Source organism: Eucyclogobius newberryi, unplaced genomic scaffold (assembly GCF_026437365.1).
Source record: "Eucyclogobius newberryi isolate DKJ021-1_F unplaced genomic scaffold, fEucNew1.0.hap1 SCAF_9, whole genome shotgun sequence".
NCBI classification, from domain to species: Eukaryota; Metazoa; Chordata; class Actinopteri; order Gobiiformes; family Gobiidae; genus Eucyclogobius; species Eucyclogobius newberryi.
In genome coordinates, this window is record NW_027316532.1 from 23,070,076 (window position 1) to 23,086,477 (window position 16,402).

Below are 16,402 nucleotides of genomic sequence, written 5' to 3' on the forward strand. Positions count from 1 at the left end.
CAATTCTCAAAGTGATGAAATTTAGATGCCGCCACGGCAAAGTATAAGAGCAGCGACAGTGACACATTTTTCACACACTCCACTATTTGTATTTGTTATTTTATTATTTTATTTAATTTTATTTCAAGGCCCAAAATCACTGGGATAGGCTCCAGTCACCCGTGACCCTGAAAGGGAACATTTATTATACTGTATTTATTGCATTGATTGCATTGAGTGTATTGATTGTATTGAGTGTATTGATTGTATTGATTGCATTGAGTGTATTGATTGTATTGATTGCATTGATTGTATTGATTGTATTGAGTGTATTGATTGTATTGATTGTATTGATTGTATTTTATTTATTAATTTATTATTTTTAATTTAATTCATCTATTTTTTATTTCATTTTATTATACATATACTTTCTTCATATTTGTACCTTATTCAACCAACGTTTGCCTGTTTAACCTACTTCAATTATACACAATTTTGAACTGGTTATTATTATATTCCAATCCCCTTATGGGTCAATACAGTTTGTTGAAGGATGCGTTCACATTTGTCATAATTTAGTCCTAAACTGAGCCATTTTAGTCCTGAAATGGGCTTGGTTTGCTTCTGTTCGACGCCTTATTTGCCCCTGATCTAGTCCAGGTTTAGTTTCAGTCCTTTGTTTTGTCACTACATAGAGCAGCATTATAAGAGGAACAGGGTTATCGCTTTTTCCACGGGATAAATTGATCCGATTTTCTATACAGCAAAATTATGAAAACACACCATACGTAATCAATCACTTCCACAGTTTGATCAATGCGCACAGACTCATAGACACAGTGTGACTTTACTCCTCCAGGAGCGTTTAGCCGGGCAGTCGATAGATGCCTTCGCTTCCTGCTCGCTCACCATGGTCCCGGGCGGCGCCGGCTGTCGGTCGGTGCAGCCTGCAGAGGAAGAGGACGTGACGGTGGACACAGTGGTGGAGTGGGCGTGGCTGCAGTTCTGTTCGGCCCCCATCGAGGCTCTCGTCTGGAGGTAAGACATGACTCCCGCGGGGCAGTTGTGGCCGGAAATGGGCGCGGACTCTTGGCCCAGTTCTGTGGACGACGAAAAGACAAGTGCAAGGTCAAGTTCAATGGGGTCATAAACAGGCAAGTCACAATAACACATCAAAGTAAGATTTCTTTGCAAACTACCGTATTTTCCGGACTATAAATCGCACCTTTTTTCATAGTTTTGGCCGGGGTGTGACTTATACTCAGAGCGATTTATATGTGATATTATTCATTATTTTCACACAGGCGACCTCAAGAGGGCGCTCTAGGCTCTAAGTGACGCAGAAGAAGAATCTGCACTTCCTCTTCCTCTGGAGTTTGTGGAGTTGTTTAGAAGTGACACAGAGGAAGAAGAATTCAGTGGATTTAGTGATTTGGGGTAATACTGATGCTTTGGTAAACTTGTTAGCATGTTCTTTATGCTATAGTTATCTGAATAACTGTTAATATGTTACGTTAACATACCAGACACTTACCACAGTTCTGTCTGTGCGTCATGTAGCTGAAGGTGTTAGCGTTAGCATACGTACACCTATTCACCATGTTCTCTAATCTGTTATTATTTTAAACTGCATTTCAAGATTAAATGTCTGTTCTTGGTCTTGGATTTGATCTAAATAAATTTACCCCAAAAATGCTACTTATAGTCCAGAAAATATGTTTTTTATAAGGCATTAATTAATAAGCACTCAGCACTGACTTATGTGTTATTGTGTTATTGAACATTTTGGTAAATAGCCTATTCACATTTATAAGGTATTAGAAGCATCTAAAAATGTAAATAACTGAAAACATATATCAAAAATGTGCAATCAGATGACTAATTTGACTTTCTTTCGGTGGCATTTAGAACAGTTACTTTTCTAAAATCAGTGAAAACCATTGTGTTATTTCATCATGAATTTTAGGCTTTAAATGTCAGAGAAATAGTGAGAAAAAAGTAAAATACAGCTCTGTCTGATACAATATAATGCAATTTAGCTAAAAAACATGAGCTGCAATCACTAAATGGCAGAATGAAATAGTTAAGTACTCAATTATTCAACACCGCAAATCTTATTCTGCTACAAAAATAACAAAAGAATTCCACACTGGAGCAAAAAAATAAATAAAACCCTATTTGATTTGTAGATCTTCCCACACAAATGAGCCAAAGACATGGTAAAACAACAGCAACTAACGTCAAAATGGCAAACTGTGTGACAAAGACAACAATAATTAATAGTTGGAGACAAATTAAATCAACGTTCTGATTTGGAACGATATAAACAGCACTTTTCTGTCGTAGACAAGACTTATTCATATGCCCCGCTCTTGGGTTTGTCAGTAAATTCTAATATTTTTCAATTGTATGGCTAACAAGAAGGTTGTTCACAGTAAATTTGTTTTTTCAAGTGAGTTTAGTCCAAATTCATTATTTAAGATATATTTGCCCAATTGAAGGTTCATCTTTGTTGAATTGATTCACAGTTATTCTCCGGCCTTGATCATTTTGACACGTTTGAAATGTTCCAAAACACATTTTCCAGAGCCGTTTTCTTCATTACAGTCTTCCCGTTTCCGAGCACCAGAGCGGGGGCCAGTGTACGGTGCATTAAATGAAAGAAAAGTCAATTTAGTGACATCCGCCGCCGCCGCCGCCTTTCGCTCCCGGTCGTGTTTGCGGCAGGAGTCGCTAACGCTAACTGGAGGCGCCGCTAACCGTAATATCGCGGGCGCCGCTCCGCTCTCATTCATCATCCGTCAACCATCGTGTTTATTTACCGCTTTCCCTTCAATCTCGTAACGTTTGGCTCACTCCGGGCTTTAATAAACACGCATTTATACGGCGGGTCGTGCGAAAGACGCGGGGAAACGGGAGACGGCGGGAAGACGCCAAACCGAAAGTGAGCCGGAGCGTTGATAAACTGCACTTACGCGAAATCCAATATCGCCGTGACAAACGACTCCGCGGCAAACTAAAACAATCAGATTTAGCGAGCCGTGAGCTAAAGTCCCAGCAGTGCAAAGAGACGCGAGAGCGAGCGCGAAAGCCACATGAGATTCTGCGTTTATGATGCGTTATTTGCATTTTAAACACGACTGAAGCATCCGGACGATTGCGTCGTAAATGTGCGGGAATCTCTCGTGTTTGTGCGATGAACGTGAGAGCCTGTGGAGCTCCAAAGAGCGGCGACCCTCACGAGCGTGTTTTATAATTAGTGCTCGAGCGTTGTGGAGGTGTTAGAAAGCGGGAATGTGAAGTAGATGCAGGAAAAAGCAGCATCTTAATGACTTATTTTACTATAAAGTAAAGTGGGTGGTGTCTTTTGCCGGTTGTGTTTTTCATTGTGAGCGTCACGGAAGATGTAATGTAAATCTCAACATGTAAAGAGAGAGGGAGATCGTTTTGGTTATTGGTTCCTACTTCCTGTGATTTTGGTTTAAGAACTGCCATAGTAAGACCTAAATAAAGCCGTATCCTATAGAAAGACCTAATCCGCTGTGGGCTTTAACTGGAAGATATTGATATTGTTAAACTTGACTCAAAACATGTATAATCTGTGCATTTATGTAGGCTGTTCACACACACATCAAAGTTAGAGCTAAACCAGGACTAAACCAGGACTAAACCAGGACTAAACCAGGATTAAACCAGGACTAAACCAGGACTAAACCAGGACTAAACCAGGACTAAACCAGGATTAAACCAGGACTAAACCAGGACTAAACCAGGACTAAACCAGGACTAAACCAGGATTAAACCAGGACTAAACCAGGACTAAACCAGGACTAAACCAGGATTAAACAGGATTAAACCAGGACTAAACCAGGACTAAACCAGGACTAATCTAGGATTAAACCAGGACTAAACCAGGACTAAACAGGACTAAACAAGGACTAAACCAGGACTAAACCAGGATTAAACTAGGATTAAACCAGGACTAAACCAGGACTAAACCAGGATTGAACCAGGATTAAACCAAGACTAAACTAAGACTAAACCAGGACTAAACCAGGACTAAACCAGGACTAAATAGGACTAATCCAGGACTAAACAAGGACTAAACCAGGACTAAACCAGGATTAAACCAAGACTAAACAAGGACTAAACCAGGACTAAACCAGGACTAAACCAGGACTAAATAGGACTAATCCAGGACTAAACAAGGACTAAACCAGGATTAAACCAGGATTAAACCAGGATCAAACCAGGATTAAACCAGGATCAAACCAGGATTAAACCAGGATCAAACCAGGATTAAACCAGGATTAAACCAGGATTAAACCAGGATCAAACCAGGATTAAACCAGGACCTACAACCGAGTCCCGAGCCCCGGCCTGAGACACAATCTGAACGATTTCTTGCTTTTTATTTCAGAGTAAATACATTTTCATCTAGTATTATTGCCCTGATTGCAAAGTAGATCCGAGTTTATGTATTTCTGTACATTATATTCACATTATGGTAAATTAAGAGTTTATGTAATTGCAATGTCTAAATTTAATGAAAAAGTTAATCTATATAAACTGATCCTTTAATTTTCAACTGATGCTTTAACAAATAAATGAATGATTAAAAACACAAATAACATCGTGCACTCAAGGGAACTTGGCTTTATCAAATATATTTCGTTTTTTTGCTTTCTTTTTTAAACCAAGTTGTAACCCTAAAATAGCAAAGTGGTATTAGTTTCCCCTGCGATTGCTTGTGTAAATAAAACTTGTCTCACCGGAGGGAGAGTCTCCCAGCAGGCCTTTCCCCAGCGCCATCAGCCCCGGAGGCCTCAGCGACAGAGCTTTCTGCATCAGCAGCTTGGAAGGATCTCCTAGGAGACTGGCCACCTGACCAGAGACAAGAGGTTATTAAAAACAATAACTCAGGTCATCTATGTCAGTATTGTACAAGAAATGACAAACAATAACTATTTATAACCACAGCATTTAAAGGTGCATTATGTAGTGTCGTATGAGCGGTTATTGCTGTGCCTGGTTTGTTCCACCGTATGGCATTAACTCAAAGGTGACCAGGGAGCGTTACAGGTCAGATCTGTGGAGAGGCGAGCTCACAACAGCAACACCAAGGTATATGAATATATTTTTCAGCACTTTAACATGTGTAATTTAATATATGCAGGAGTTAAGAACATTTTAGCAAAGCAAAAACCTCTCCAGCTGACACACCCACAAAGAGAAAAGTTACATATTGGACCTTTAAACATACATATATACTTTTAAAAAACATCTTTCTCCATATTTAAATAATAAATACAAAATAATCTTTATAATTGTATCTAAAATTGTCCCATTTCACTACAAACTTTAATGAGTATATGATAAATTGCAGTGCAGTAATTACACAGCAGAGGCTTGTTAGTACTTCAAAAACACTTTCAGATGACTTTTTACTCTGACATTTAAAAAATAAACATGCAAATGTGAATGAGCGCAATGTTTCCACCTCAAGGTCTCGTCTTAGTCAGAAATGAGCCACCAGTTTGTGTGATTCCTGAACGTTAGTCTTCATTAGGCGGCAGATGCAGGAGGTGGAGGAGGAGCTGGAGGAGATGAACAGGTGTGGGTGCGAGGACGTGTGTTTGAGCAGGAGGTGGAGGAGGAGCTGGAGGAGATGAACGGGTGTGGGTGCGAGGACGTGTGTTTGAGCAGGAGGTGGAGGAGGAGCTGGAGGAGATGAACGGGTGTGGGTGCGAGGACGTGTGTTTGAGCAGGAGGTGGAGGAGGAGCTGGAGGAGATGAACGGGTGTGGGTGCGAGGACGTGTGTTTGAGCAGGAGGTGGAGGAGGAGCTGGAGGAGATGAACGGGTGTGGGTGCGAGGGCGTGTGTTTGAGCAGGAGGTGGTGGAGGAGCTGGAGGAGATGAACGGGTGTGGGTGCGAGGACGTGTGTTTGAGCAGGAAGTGGAGGAGGAGCTGGAGGAGATGAACGGGTGTGGGTGCGAGGGCGTGTGTTTGAGCAGGAGGTGGTGGAGGAGCTGGAGGAGATGAACGGGTGTGGGTGCGAGGGCGTGTGTTTGAGCAGGAGGTGGTGGAGGAGCTGGAGGAGATGAACGGGTGTGGGTGCGAGGGCGTGTGTTTGAGCAGGAGGTGGTGGAGGAGCTGGAGGAAATGAACGGGTGTGGGTGCGAGGGCGTGTGTTTGAGCAGGAGGTGGTGGAGGAGCTGGAGGAAATGAACGGGTGTGGGTGCGAGGGCGTGTGTTTGAGCAGGAGGTGGTGGAGGAGCTGGAGGAAATGAACGGGTGTGGGTGCGAGGGCGTGTGTTTGAGCAGGAGGTGGTGGAGGAGCTGGAGGAAATGAACGGGTGTGGGTGCGAGGGCGTGTCTTTGAGCAGGAGGTGGAGGAGGAGCTGGAGGAGATGAACGGGTGTGGGTGCGAGGACGTGTGTTTGAGCAGGAGGTGGAGGAGGAGCTGGAGGAGATGAACGGGTGTGGGTGCGAGGACGTGTGTTTGAGCAGGAGGTGGAGGAGGAGCTGGAGGAGATGAACGGGTGTGGGTGCGAGGACGTGTGTTTGAGCAGGAGGTGGAGGAGGAGCTGGAGGAGATGAACGGGTGTGGGTGCGAGGACGTGTGTTTGAGCAGGAAGTGGAGGAGGAGCTGGAGGAGATGAACGGGTGTGGGTGCGAGGACGTGTGTTTGAGCAGGAGGTGGAGGAGGAGCTGGAGGAGATGAACGGGTGTGGGTGCGAGGACGTGTGTTTGAGCAGGAGGTGGAGGAGGAGCTGGAGGAGATGAACGGGTGTGGGTGCGAGGGCGTGTGTTTGAGCAGGAGGTGGTGGAGGAGCTGGAGGAGATGAACGGGTGTGGGTGCGAGGACGTGTGTTTGAGCAGGAGGTGGAGGAGGAGCTGGAGGAGATGAACGGGTGTGGGTGCGAGGACGTGTGTTTGAGCAGGAGGTGGAGGAGGAGCTGGAGGAGATGAACGGGTGTGGGTGCGAGGGCGTGTGTTTGAGCAGGAGGTGGAGGAGGAGCTGGAGGAGATGAACGGGTGTGGGTGCGAGGACGTGTGTTTGAGCAGGAGGTGGAGGAGGAGCTGGAGGAGATGAACGGGTGTGGGTGCGAGGACGTGTGTTTGAGCAGGAGGTGGAGGAGGAGCTGGAGGAGATGAACGGGTGTGGGTGCGAGGGCGTGTGTTTGAGCAGGAGGTGGTGGAGGAGCTGGAGGAGATGAACGGGTGTGGGTGCGAGGACGTGTGTTTGAGCAGGAAGTGGAGGAGGAGCTGGAGGAGATGAACGGGTGTGGGTGCGAGGGCGTGTGTTTGAGCAGGAGGTGGTGGAGGAGCTGGAGGAGATGAACGGGTGTGGGTGCGAGGGCGTGTGTTTGAGCAGGAGGTGGTGGAGGAGCTGGAGGAGATGAACGGGTGTGGGTGCGAGGGCGTGTGTTTGAGCAGGAGGTGGTGGAGGAGCTGGAGGAAATGAACGGGTGTGGGTGCGAGGGCGTGTGTTTGAGCAGGAGGTGGTGGAGGAGCTGGAGGAAATGAACGGGTGTGGGTGCGAGGGCGTGTGTTTGAGCAGGAGGTGGTGGAGGAGCTGGAGGAAATGAACGGGTGTGGGTGCGAGGGCGTGTGTTTGAGCAGGAGGTGGTGGAGGAGCTGGAGGAAATGAACGGGTGTGGGTGCGAGGGCGTGTCTTTGAGCAGGAGGTGGAGGAGGAGCTAACCAATGCAAACGGGTGTGGGTGCGAGGGCGTGTCTTTGAGCAGGAGGTGGAGGAGGAGCTAACCTATGCAAACGGGTGTGGGTGCGAGCCCATGTTTGGGCAGGAGGTGGAGAAGGATCTAAACTAAGCAATGGGTGTGGGTGCGAGGGCGTGTTTGGGCGGGAGGTGGAAGAGGTGGAGGAGGATCTAACCTAAGCAAACGGGTTTGGGTGCGAGGGCGTGTTTGGGCGGGAGGTGGAGGAGGTGGAGGAGGATCTAACCTAAGCAAACGGGTGTGGGGGCATGTTTGGGCAGGAGGTGGAGGAGGAGCTAACCTAAGCAAACGGTAGTGGGTGCGAGGGCGTATTTGGGCAGGAGGTGGAGGAGGTGGAGGTACGTACAGAGCTCAGGCGCTTGTCTTTGATGTGGAGCAGCTGCTGCTGGGCGAGCTGCATGTGCAGGAGGTTCTGGAGGACCAGCCCGTTACCGATCATGGCGTTCTGGGGAACCAAAAGAGAGGCGGAGTTAACGCTGCAATTAGACACAAACTGGACACCTGCATGGTTTAAAGGGCCTGAATTGAGCAAATGTATCGTGTTTAGAGTTGTTTTGAATACCGTATTTTCTGGAGTATAAGTCGCACCAGCCAAAAAATGCATAATAAAGAAGAAAATAACATACACAAGTCGCATTGGAGTATGAAATGTGGTTACAAGTGTGAAAATAACAAATAATATCACGTATAAGAGTATAAGTATAGAAGTATAAATATAAGTATAAGTTGCACCCCAGCCAAAACTATGAAAAATTGTGCAACTTATAGTCCGGAAAATACGGCAGTAGAGAGTCGAGTTGCTTTAAGGGTAAAACGTGGAAATAAAAGAGTTCATACGCGATTCGTGGGTTTCAGGAAAACAATTCATTCCTGATTTGAAGGTTTTTGTGAAGACCTTTACTCACACAAAAGATGCAATATTTGGATTATAATTTCTTAACATGGATAGAGTATGAACCCGCGACATTTATCCATTTGCTTTTTTCCTGTGAATGTTGGTCGATCTGCCTGTCTATTTTTAACAGTTTCACAGTTTGATTTTCTAGATCCGTTTTTTCCTGTCGTACCTGTGTAAATCAGCTGACCACTCTGAACACGATACAGCATGAAAAACACACAAAACTAAATAACCTTTTCAAATTGGCCCTAGTGAATGAATGTGAGAGTGAACTGTCTGTAATGTCTATGTCTCTGTGTTGGCCCTGCAACGAGTTGGCCACTGTCCAGGGTGTGCCCCGCCTAAGGCCCAAAGTCACTGGGATAGGTTCCAGTCACCCGCGACCCCGAAAGGGAACAAGCGGTGGAAAATGGATGGATGGAAATACATAATCAGCAGACCAAATTAACCTCATCGAACACTTTTACAAGTTAAATCCACTTTACGCGACGCCATTTCAGTATATCCTGCATACTGTCCTGCATACTGTCCTGCATACTGTCCTGCATACTGTACTGCATACTGTACTGTATACTGTACTGCATACTGTCCTGCATACTGTCCTGCATACTGTCCTGCATACTGTACTGTATACTGTACTGCATACTGTCCTGCATACTGTCCTGCATACTGTACTGCATACTGTACTACATACTGTCCTGCATACTGTACTGCATACTGTACTGCATACTGTCCTGCATACTGTACTGCATACTGTACGGGCTACTGTACGGGCTACTGTCCTGCATACTGTACTGCATACTGTCCTGCATACTGTACTGCATACTGTCCTGCATACTGTACTGCATACTGTACTGCATACTGTACTGCACACTGTACTGCATACTGTACTGCATACTGTACTGCATACTGTCCTGCATACTGTACGGGCTACTGTACGGGCTACTGTCCTGCATACTGTACTGCATACTGTACTGCATACTGTACTGCACACTGTACTGCATACTGTCCTGCATACTGTACTGCATACTGTCCTGCATACTGTCCTGCATACTGTACTGCATACTGTACTGCACACTGTACTGCACACTGTCCTGCACACTGTACTGCATACTGTACTGCATACTGTACGGCATACTGTACGGCACACTGTCCTGCATACTGTCCTGCATACTGTACTGCATACTGTCCTGCATACTGTACTGCATACTGTACTGCACACTGTACTGCATACTGTCCTGCATACTGTACTGCATACTGTACGGCATACTGTCCTGCATACTGTACTGCATACTGTCCTGCATACTGTCCTGCATACTGTCCTGCATACTGTACTGCACACTGTACTGCATACTGTCCTGCATACTGTACTGCATACTGTCCTGCATACTGTACTGCATACTGTACTGCATACTGTCCTGCATACTGTACTGCATACTGTCCTGCATACTGTACTGCACACTGTACTGCACACTGTACTGCATACTGTACTGCATACTGTACGGCATACTGTCCTGCATACTGTCCTGCATACTGTACTGCACACTGTACTGCATACTGTCCTGCATACTGTCCTGCATACTGTACTGCACACTGTACTGCACACTGTACTGCACACTGTCCTGCATACTGTACTGCATACTGTACTGCACACTGTCCTGCATACTGTCCTGCATACTGTACTGCATACTGTCCTGCATACTGTACTGCATACTGTACTGCACACTGTCCTGCATACTGTCCTGCATACTGTACTGCATACTGTCCTGCATACTGTACTGCATACTGTACTGCATACTGTCCTGCATACTGTACTGCATACTGTACTGCACACTGTCCTGCATACTGTCCTGCATACTGTACTGCATACTGTCCTGCATACTGTACTGCATACTGTACTGCATACTGTACTGCATACTGTGTCATCCCCCTTTGGAGGAGGGGGTCTCACCTGGTGGGCTTTTCCCAGCGTGAGCAGTGCAGCGGTCAGTGGAGGTCTGAGGAACGGCAGGCTGCTGTGGTGAGCGAACTTTCCTGGAAAACACAACAACAACATCAGAGCATTGATCGCCGACAGGAAGAAGATAAAGTGTTTCGGCAAAACCATAAATGTTCAGAAGCAACATCAGAGTCAGAAAAGGTTTATTGCCATCGCCAATGTCAACAGGATTCACAAACATAGGAACTTGTTTTGGTGATTCAGACTGAGCAATGAAAAAACAATCTATCTAAAGTACAAAAGAAAAACGATTAAAATCTGCCATAGGAAAAACTGAAAGTAGGTTATAAGGGGAATTTTTTTTAAAAATAGGCTTATTATGTACACAACATCAATAATGACTTAAAATCGGGAAAGTGGAGAGAGAACAGCTCAACCAAATAAACGGTATGATTCTGAATTTAAGTCATTTTAAACAACATTAATTAAACAACATTCATTGACAGATATTTCGGTGTGTAATAGGGGTGGCTGCCCACAAGTTCGAAGGTTCACTAGTCCGAAGGTTAGGGGTTAAAGTTAGGGGTTATGGGTTAGGGGTTAGGTTAGGGGTTATGGGTTATGGGTTATGGGTTAGGGTCAGGGGTTAGGGGTTAGGGGTTAGGGGTTAGGGGTTAGGGTTGGGGTTATGGGTTATGGGTTAGGGTCAGGGGTTAGGGGTTAGGGGTTAGGGTTAGGGTTCGTACTTGTGAACCTTCGGACTTGTGGGGTGGAACCATAATAGGTACAGTGAAGACGTTAAACTGGCAAAATGTCCGTTAAACTTCTTTAAATGTTTTTCTAAGGTATTTATTTTGGAATTGCCATCATCGAAACAAGATTATTCTGCTTCATGTCTCACCAACAGCTTGACAAGAATAAAGCTGGTCAGCAGAGATGCAACGGTATTCTATTTAATTAATATAATACATTTAATATCTACCGTATTTTCCAGACTATAAGTTGCACCTTTTTTCATAGTTTTGGCCGGGGTGCGACTTATACTTATATTTATACTTATATACTTATACTCCGGAGCGACTTATATGTAATATTATTTGTTATTTTCACACTTGCAACCACATCTCATACTCCAGTGCAACTTATATATGTTTTTTTCTTCTCTATTATGCATTTTTTGCTGGTGCGACTTATACTCCAGTGCGACTTATAGTCCAGAAAATACGGTATTTGAATAGCTCGATTCGTGCACGTGATCCAGAGATTCACAGCCGCTATATTTTAACAGAGGTGAGCTTTATCTTCATCTTTTTATTTTACGTTGATAGAAAAAGATGAGCTTCTAAAGGCTCTTGAATGGCTTTTGGCTTTGTTTGTCGCGTTTGCACTCTTCTTTTCAGAGGTTTTAAAGGTTTTAGCAAGAAAACGATCTGTTAAGACTCACACACAGACAGGAGACAGTCAGGAGGAAAATAAATCATGAAATACACAAAATGGAAAGGTCTGATAGAGTGCAGCCCATATCAAGTATAAAACACAGGTTAAAATGTCAGAGCTGTAACTCATAGAACGCTCACGATTCTTCACATATTGATTAAATATAAGTTACGTTTGAAGTTAATATCATAGGTGTTGAATACATTGAATACCACAGACATTCATTTCTATTTCTATGAGAGCCAAATCGATACTGTGACCCATCGAGATCGAATCGGGACAGAACTGTATCTCTACTTGTCAGATGTATTTATCCACCAACAGGATGAGAGGAGGAACAAAGCTCCACTCTCCTCTGTACCAGGGACGATAATGGATGTTAAAATGACTCCCAACGACAGTAATTAGGTATAACGTCCTCTGCAGAGAACAAACATCAAATCCCATCTCACACTGGGCGCATTACAAAAGCTGCTAAGCCTCTGTTTAAACTTCGTCAAAAGAAATGGATTTAGCTGTTGTCTCACATGCTTCAGTGTGTAATAAGTGCACTAGACTTTACAAATACTGCTGCATGTTGTAGATTATTGGAACATTTGTGTGAGAAAACTTCTCCTGTTTTTGTTCTCTACTTTAAGTGACAAACCAGAAGTCTATAAAGCCCTTTTCTGATCATTGTATCGTTTAAGGATGGACAAAGTTGGCCAACTTTTTTTTTTCTTTAAGTATTGACTGATATTTAGCAACAACATCTAAGATGTCACATAGTCTCTGTGTGTCTAAGGTTAGTCTCTGTGTGTCTAAGGTTAGTCTCTGTGTGTCTAAGGTTAGTCTCTGTGTGTCGTCATTGCATTAAGCTCAAGTGGCTGTATTTTTTAAAAAGGTTTTGAAAAACATTATGTGACTGTAATTATCCTGAATAAATTCCAGGTTAAAATAATTGACAAACTAACTGACTAACTAACTGACTAACTGACTAACTAACTAACTAACTAACCAACTAACCAACTAACCAACTAACTAACTAACTGACCAACTAACCAACTAACTAACTAACTAACTGACTAACTAACTAACTGACTGACTGACTGACTGACTGACTGACTGACTGACTGACTGACTGACTGACTAACTGACTAACTAACTGACTGACTAACTGACTAACTAACTGACTGACTGACTGACTGACTGACTAACTAACTGACTAAGTAACTGGATGGATGAATAGTTGGTATGGTATTCAACACAAGGAATAATTATGAAGCAGCTACAGAAGGAAGTAGAGAGAATGTGTGGATTTGGTCCGTTATTTATTAGTGTTATTTAGAATTGGCAAATATGAGTAAACAGCCACAACAGCAAGACAAATATCTGATCACAGCAAAAACCCAGACAAACATCATTTTTCTACCAAACCATCAATCAATTTTTGTTTTTGGCCCGAGGAGGAACAGTCTGGGCTGCAGTCTTTTTTTGGACAGACACACTTCCAGGTCACACCAAAAATACAACGATCGATAAAACACCCAAAGCTGAAACTTGTCTCCAAAAAACTATTATTTCCACTCATTTAAAATTCATTAAAAAAAAAAAAAGTTCACGGTTGTATCCAGAGCCTTTGAAAGAAAACGAGTCAAACTGCCGCCACACTTTCACCCCCTGTTGTTTCTACATGTGCGTTTCTAAATATAGCTCCCCACCGCGGCTAAGAAAAGCTAGCTTCCGGAAAGGGTAAAGAGAAAGTTTAACATTTAATCAAGCTCCTATTTTAAGACTTTAATTGTGCGCGCTCTTCTTTACTCGCCGCCTCGCCGCCCTCCATCGCGCCGGCTTCTTCCTCTGCTCATTTGTTCCGCTAATGTCGCCAGCTTTCATTTTAATACCTGATTAGCCATTCATCACGTAATGACGAGGTGATTGCGCGAAAAGACGGGGCCAGTGTGCAACCTGATGGTCCTGGTGATTAGAAAAGAGCTTTGTACTGCAGCGTCTGTGAGGAAACGCCAAGACCAAAGTGAGACTGCGGCGGGACAACGCTGGGAGTGAGAATAGGCTTTGTAGTTCATTAAAGGTGCACTGTGTCACTTTTCATGGTGTTGTTATTGTATTACCTAAAATGGCAGACACATGAGGTAAGGGTCAGCACTAGATCATAAAGGGAATCGGGACGGAAATGGTCTGAATCGGGACGGAAGTTATGGGTCCGGAAGTTACATAGTCCAATACGGCGGCCCTCGTGGCGGCCCAAATCACTTGCGGTTAGAGACAGGGCGACTTCACCAGAGTTAGGGTTAGGGGTTAGAGTTAGGGGTTAGAGTTAGGGGTTAGAGTTAGGGTTAGGGGTTAGGAGTTACGGGTTAGAGTTAGAGTTAGGGTTTAGAGTTAGTGGTTAGGGTTAGGGGTTAGAGTTAGGGGTTAGAGTTAGGGGTTAGAGTTAGGGGTTAGGAGTTAGGGGTTAGGGATTAGAGTTAGTGGTTAGAGTTAGGGTTAGGGGTTAGGAGTTAGGGGTTAGAGTTAGGGGTTAGGGATTAGAGTTAGGGGTTAGAGTTAGTGGTTAGGGTTAGGGGTTAGAGTTAGGGGTTAGAGTTAGAGTTAGGGGTTAGAGTTAGAGTTAGGGGTTAGGGTTAGAGGTTAGGGGTTAGGGGTTTGAGTTAGGGGTTAGGGGTTAGGGGTTAGGGGTTAGGGTTAGAGGTTAGGGTTAGCCCAGACCCAAGAGAGAAAATTATTCCCTGAGCTGTAACAGCGGGACCGGTCTTGATCGCCGCCATGTTGTCGCGGCCATCTTGGATTTAGCAACTTCCGTCCCGATTCCCTATATGATCTAGTGCTAACCATGAGGTAAATTCACGTTTCAATTTTGTTACACGGATAATTACATTCATGTTCTCTTTTGTTGCAGGCAGCCTCACAAACTAAACTCTCAATAAATCCTTTAAAACCTTGACTTTCCTTTTATTCTTGTAGTAATGTATGTAATGGACAGCTACATTACAGTTACAAAGACTTATCCTTCTTCTGTTCTTAACGCTAACGCGTATATTTACCCTCAATGTGAACAAGTATGGATAATATAAGTTTAATGCCATACTGTAGGACATATTACAAAACTACATAGTGCACCTTTAAGTATTCTAAACCGGTCTTTACAAATCTCTAATTGCTCCTGTTCTGTACAACAGCACAGCCTGAAGCACATTTTATTACAGATTCCTCTATTACACGTGGAGGAGTTGATGACACAGTAAAACAGTGTTGAAACGGTCTCATCGTGCTTGGAAAAGAAACATTACGATGGATGAGTTCTCTAAAAGATTCTCTTCTGAACCCAGTGATGATCAGCTCAGAATGAGGTGAGAACAAGGACTCGACTTCCTGTTTATCTCTGACAGATTTACTGCAGAAGAGACTGGACCGAGTCGACAAAAAGGTGTATCCTGCAAAGTGCGAGCAGACGGTACCAGGTCGCCATGGCGCCCCCAAACCTCTGGCCAAAGGAGACCTGCAGTGCCCCTGTCAGAGTGCATGAAGTGAAACTGAAGGAAATAACTAGACTTCTAGTCCAGGCGTTCCTCCTCTGACCACCACTGTCGACTGTCATGGTCCCACAAGAGCACACGCCAGAACAAAGACAGATGACGAAAGAAGACCACAACTACTACAACTACTACAACTACTACAACTACTACTACAACTACTACAACTACTACAACTACTACAACTACTACTACAACTACTACAACTACTACAACTACTACAACTACTACAACTACCACAACTACCACAACTACTACAACTACTACTACAACTTCTACAACTACGACAACTACCACAACTACCACAACTACTACAACTACTACAACTACTACTACAACAACTACTACAACTACTACAACTACTACAACTACTACTACAACTACTACAACTACTACAACAACTACAACTACGACAACTACTACAACTACTACAACTACTACAACTACTACTACAACTACGACAACTACGACAACTACCACAACTACTACAACTACTACAACTACCACAACTACCACAACTACTACAACTACTACAACTACTACTACAACTACTACAACTACTACAACAACTACAACTACGACAACTACTACAACTACGACAACTACTACAACTACTACAACAACTACAACTACGACAACTACTACAACTACTACAACTACTACAACTACTACAACTACTACAACTACGACAACTACTACAACTACTACTACAACTACGACAACTACTACAACTACAACTACTACAACAACTACAACAACTACAACAACTACAACTACTACAACTACTACAACTACTACAACTACTACAACTACTACAACTACGCCAACTACTACAACTACTACTACAACTACTACAACTACGCCAACTACTAC

General features: G+C 43.8%; 1 protein-coding gene across 1 annotated transcript in view; it reads right to left on the reverse strand.

Annotated features, from left to right (window-relative positions):
• The window catches only part of raver2 (ribonucleoprotein, PTB-binding 2), a 146,484-nt gene that overhangs the window by 14,096 nt on the left and 115,986 nt on the right, over positions 1–16,402 (reverse strand). The window contains exons 7-10 of the mRNA XM_072437853.1: positions 10,572–10,654; positions 8,069–8,167; positions 4,752–4,863; positions 889–1,079 (exon numbers count right to left, since the gene is read on the reverse strand). Coding sequence (XP_072293954.1) covers positions 889–1,079; positions 4,752–4,863; positions 8,069–8,167; positions 10,572–10,654 — 485 coding nt within the window. The remainder of the gene's footprint in view (positions 1–888; positions 1,080–4,751; positions 4,864–8,068; positions 8,168–10,571; positions 10,655–16,402) is intronic.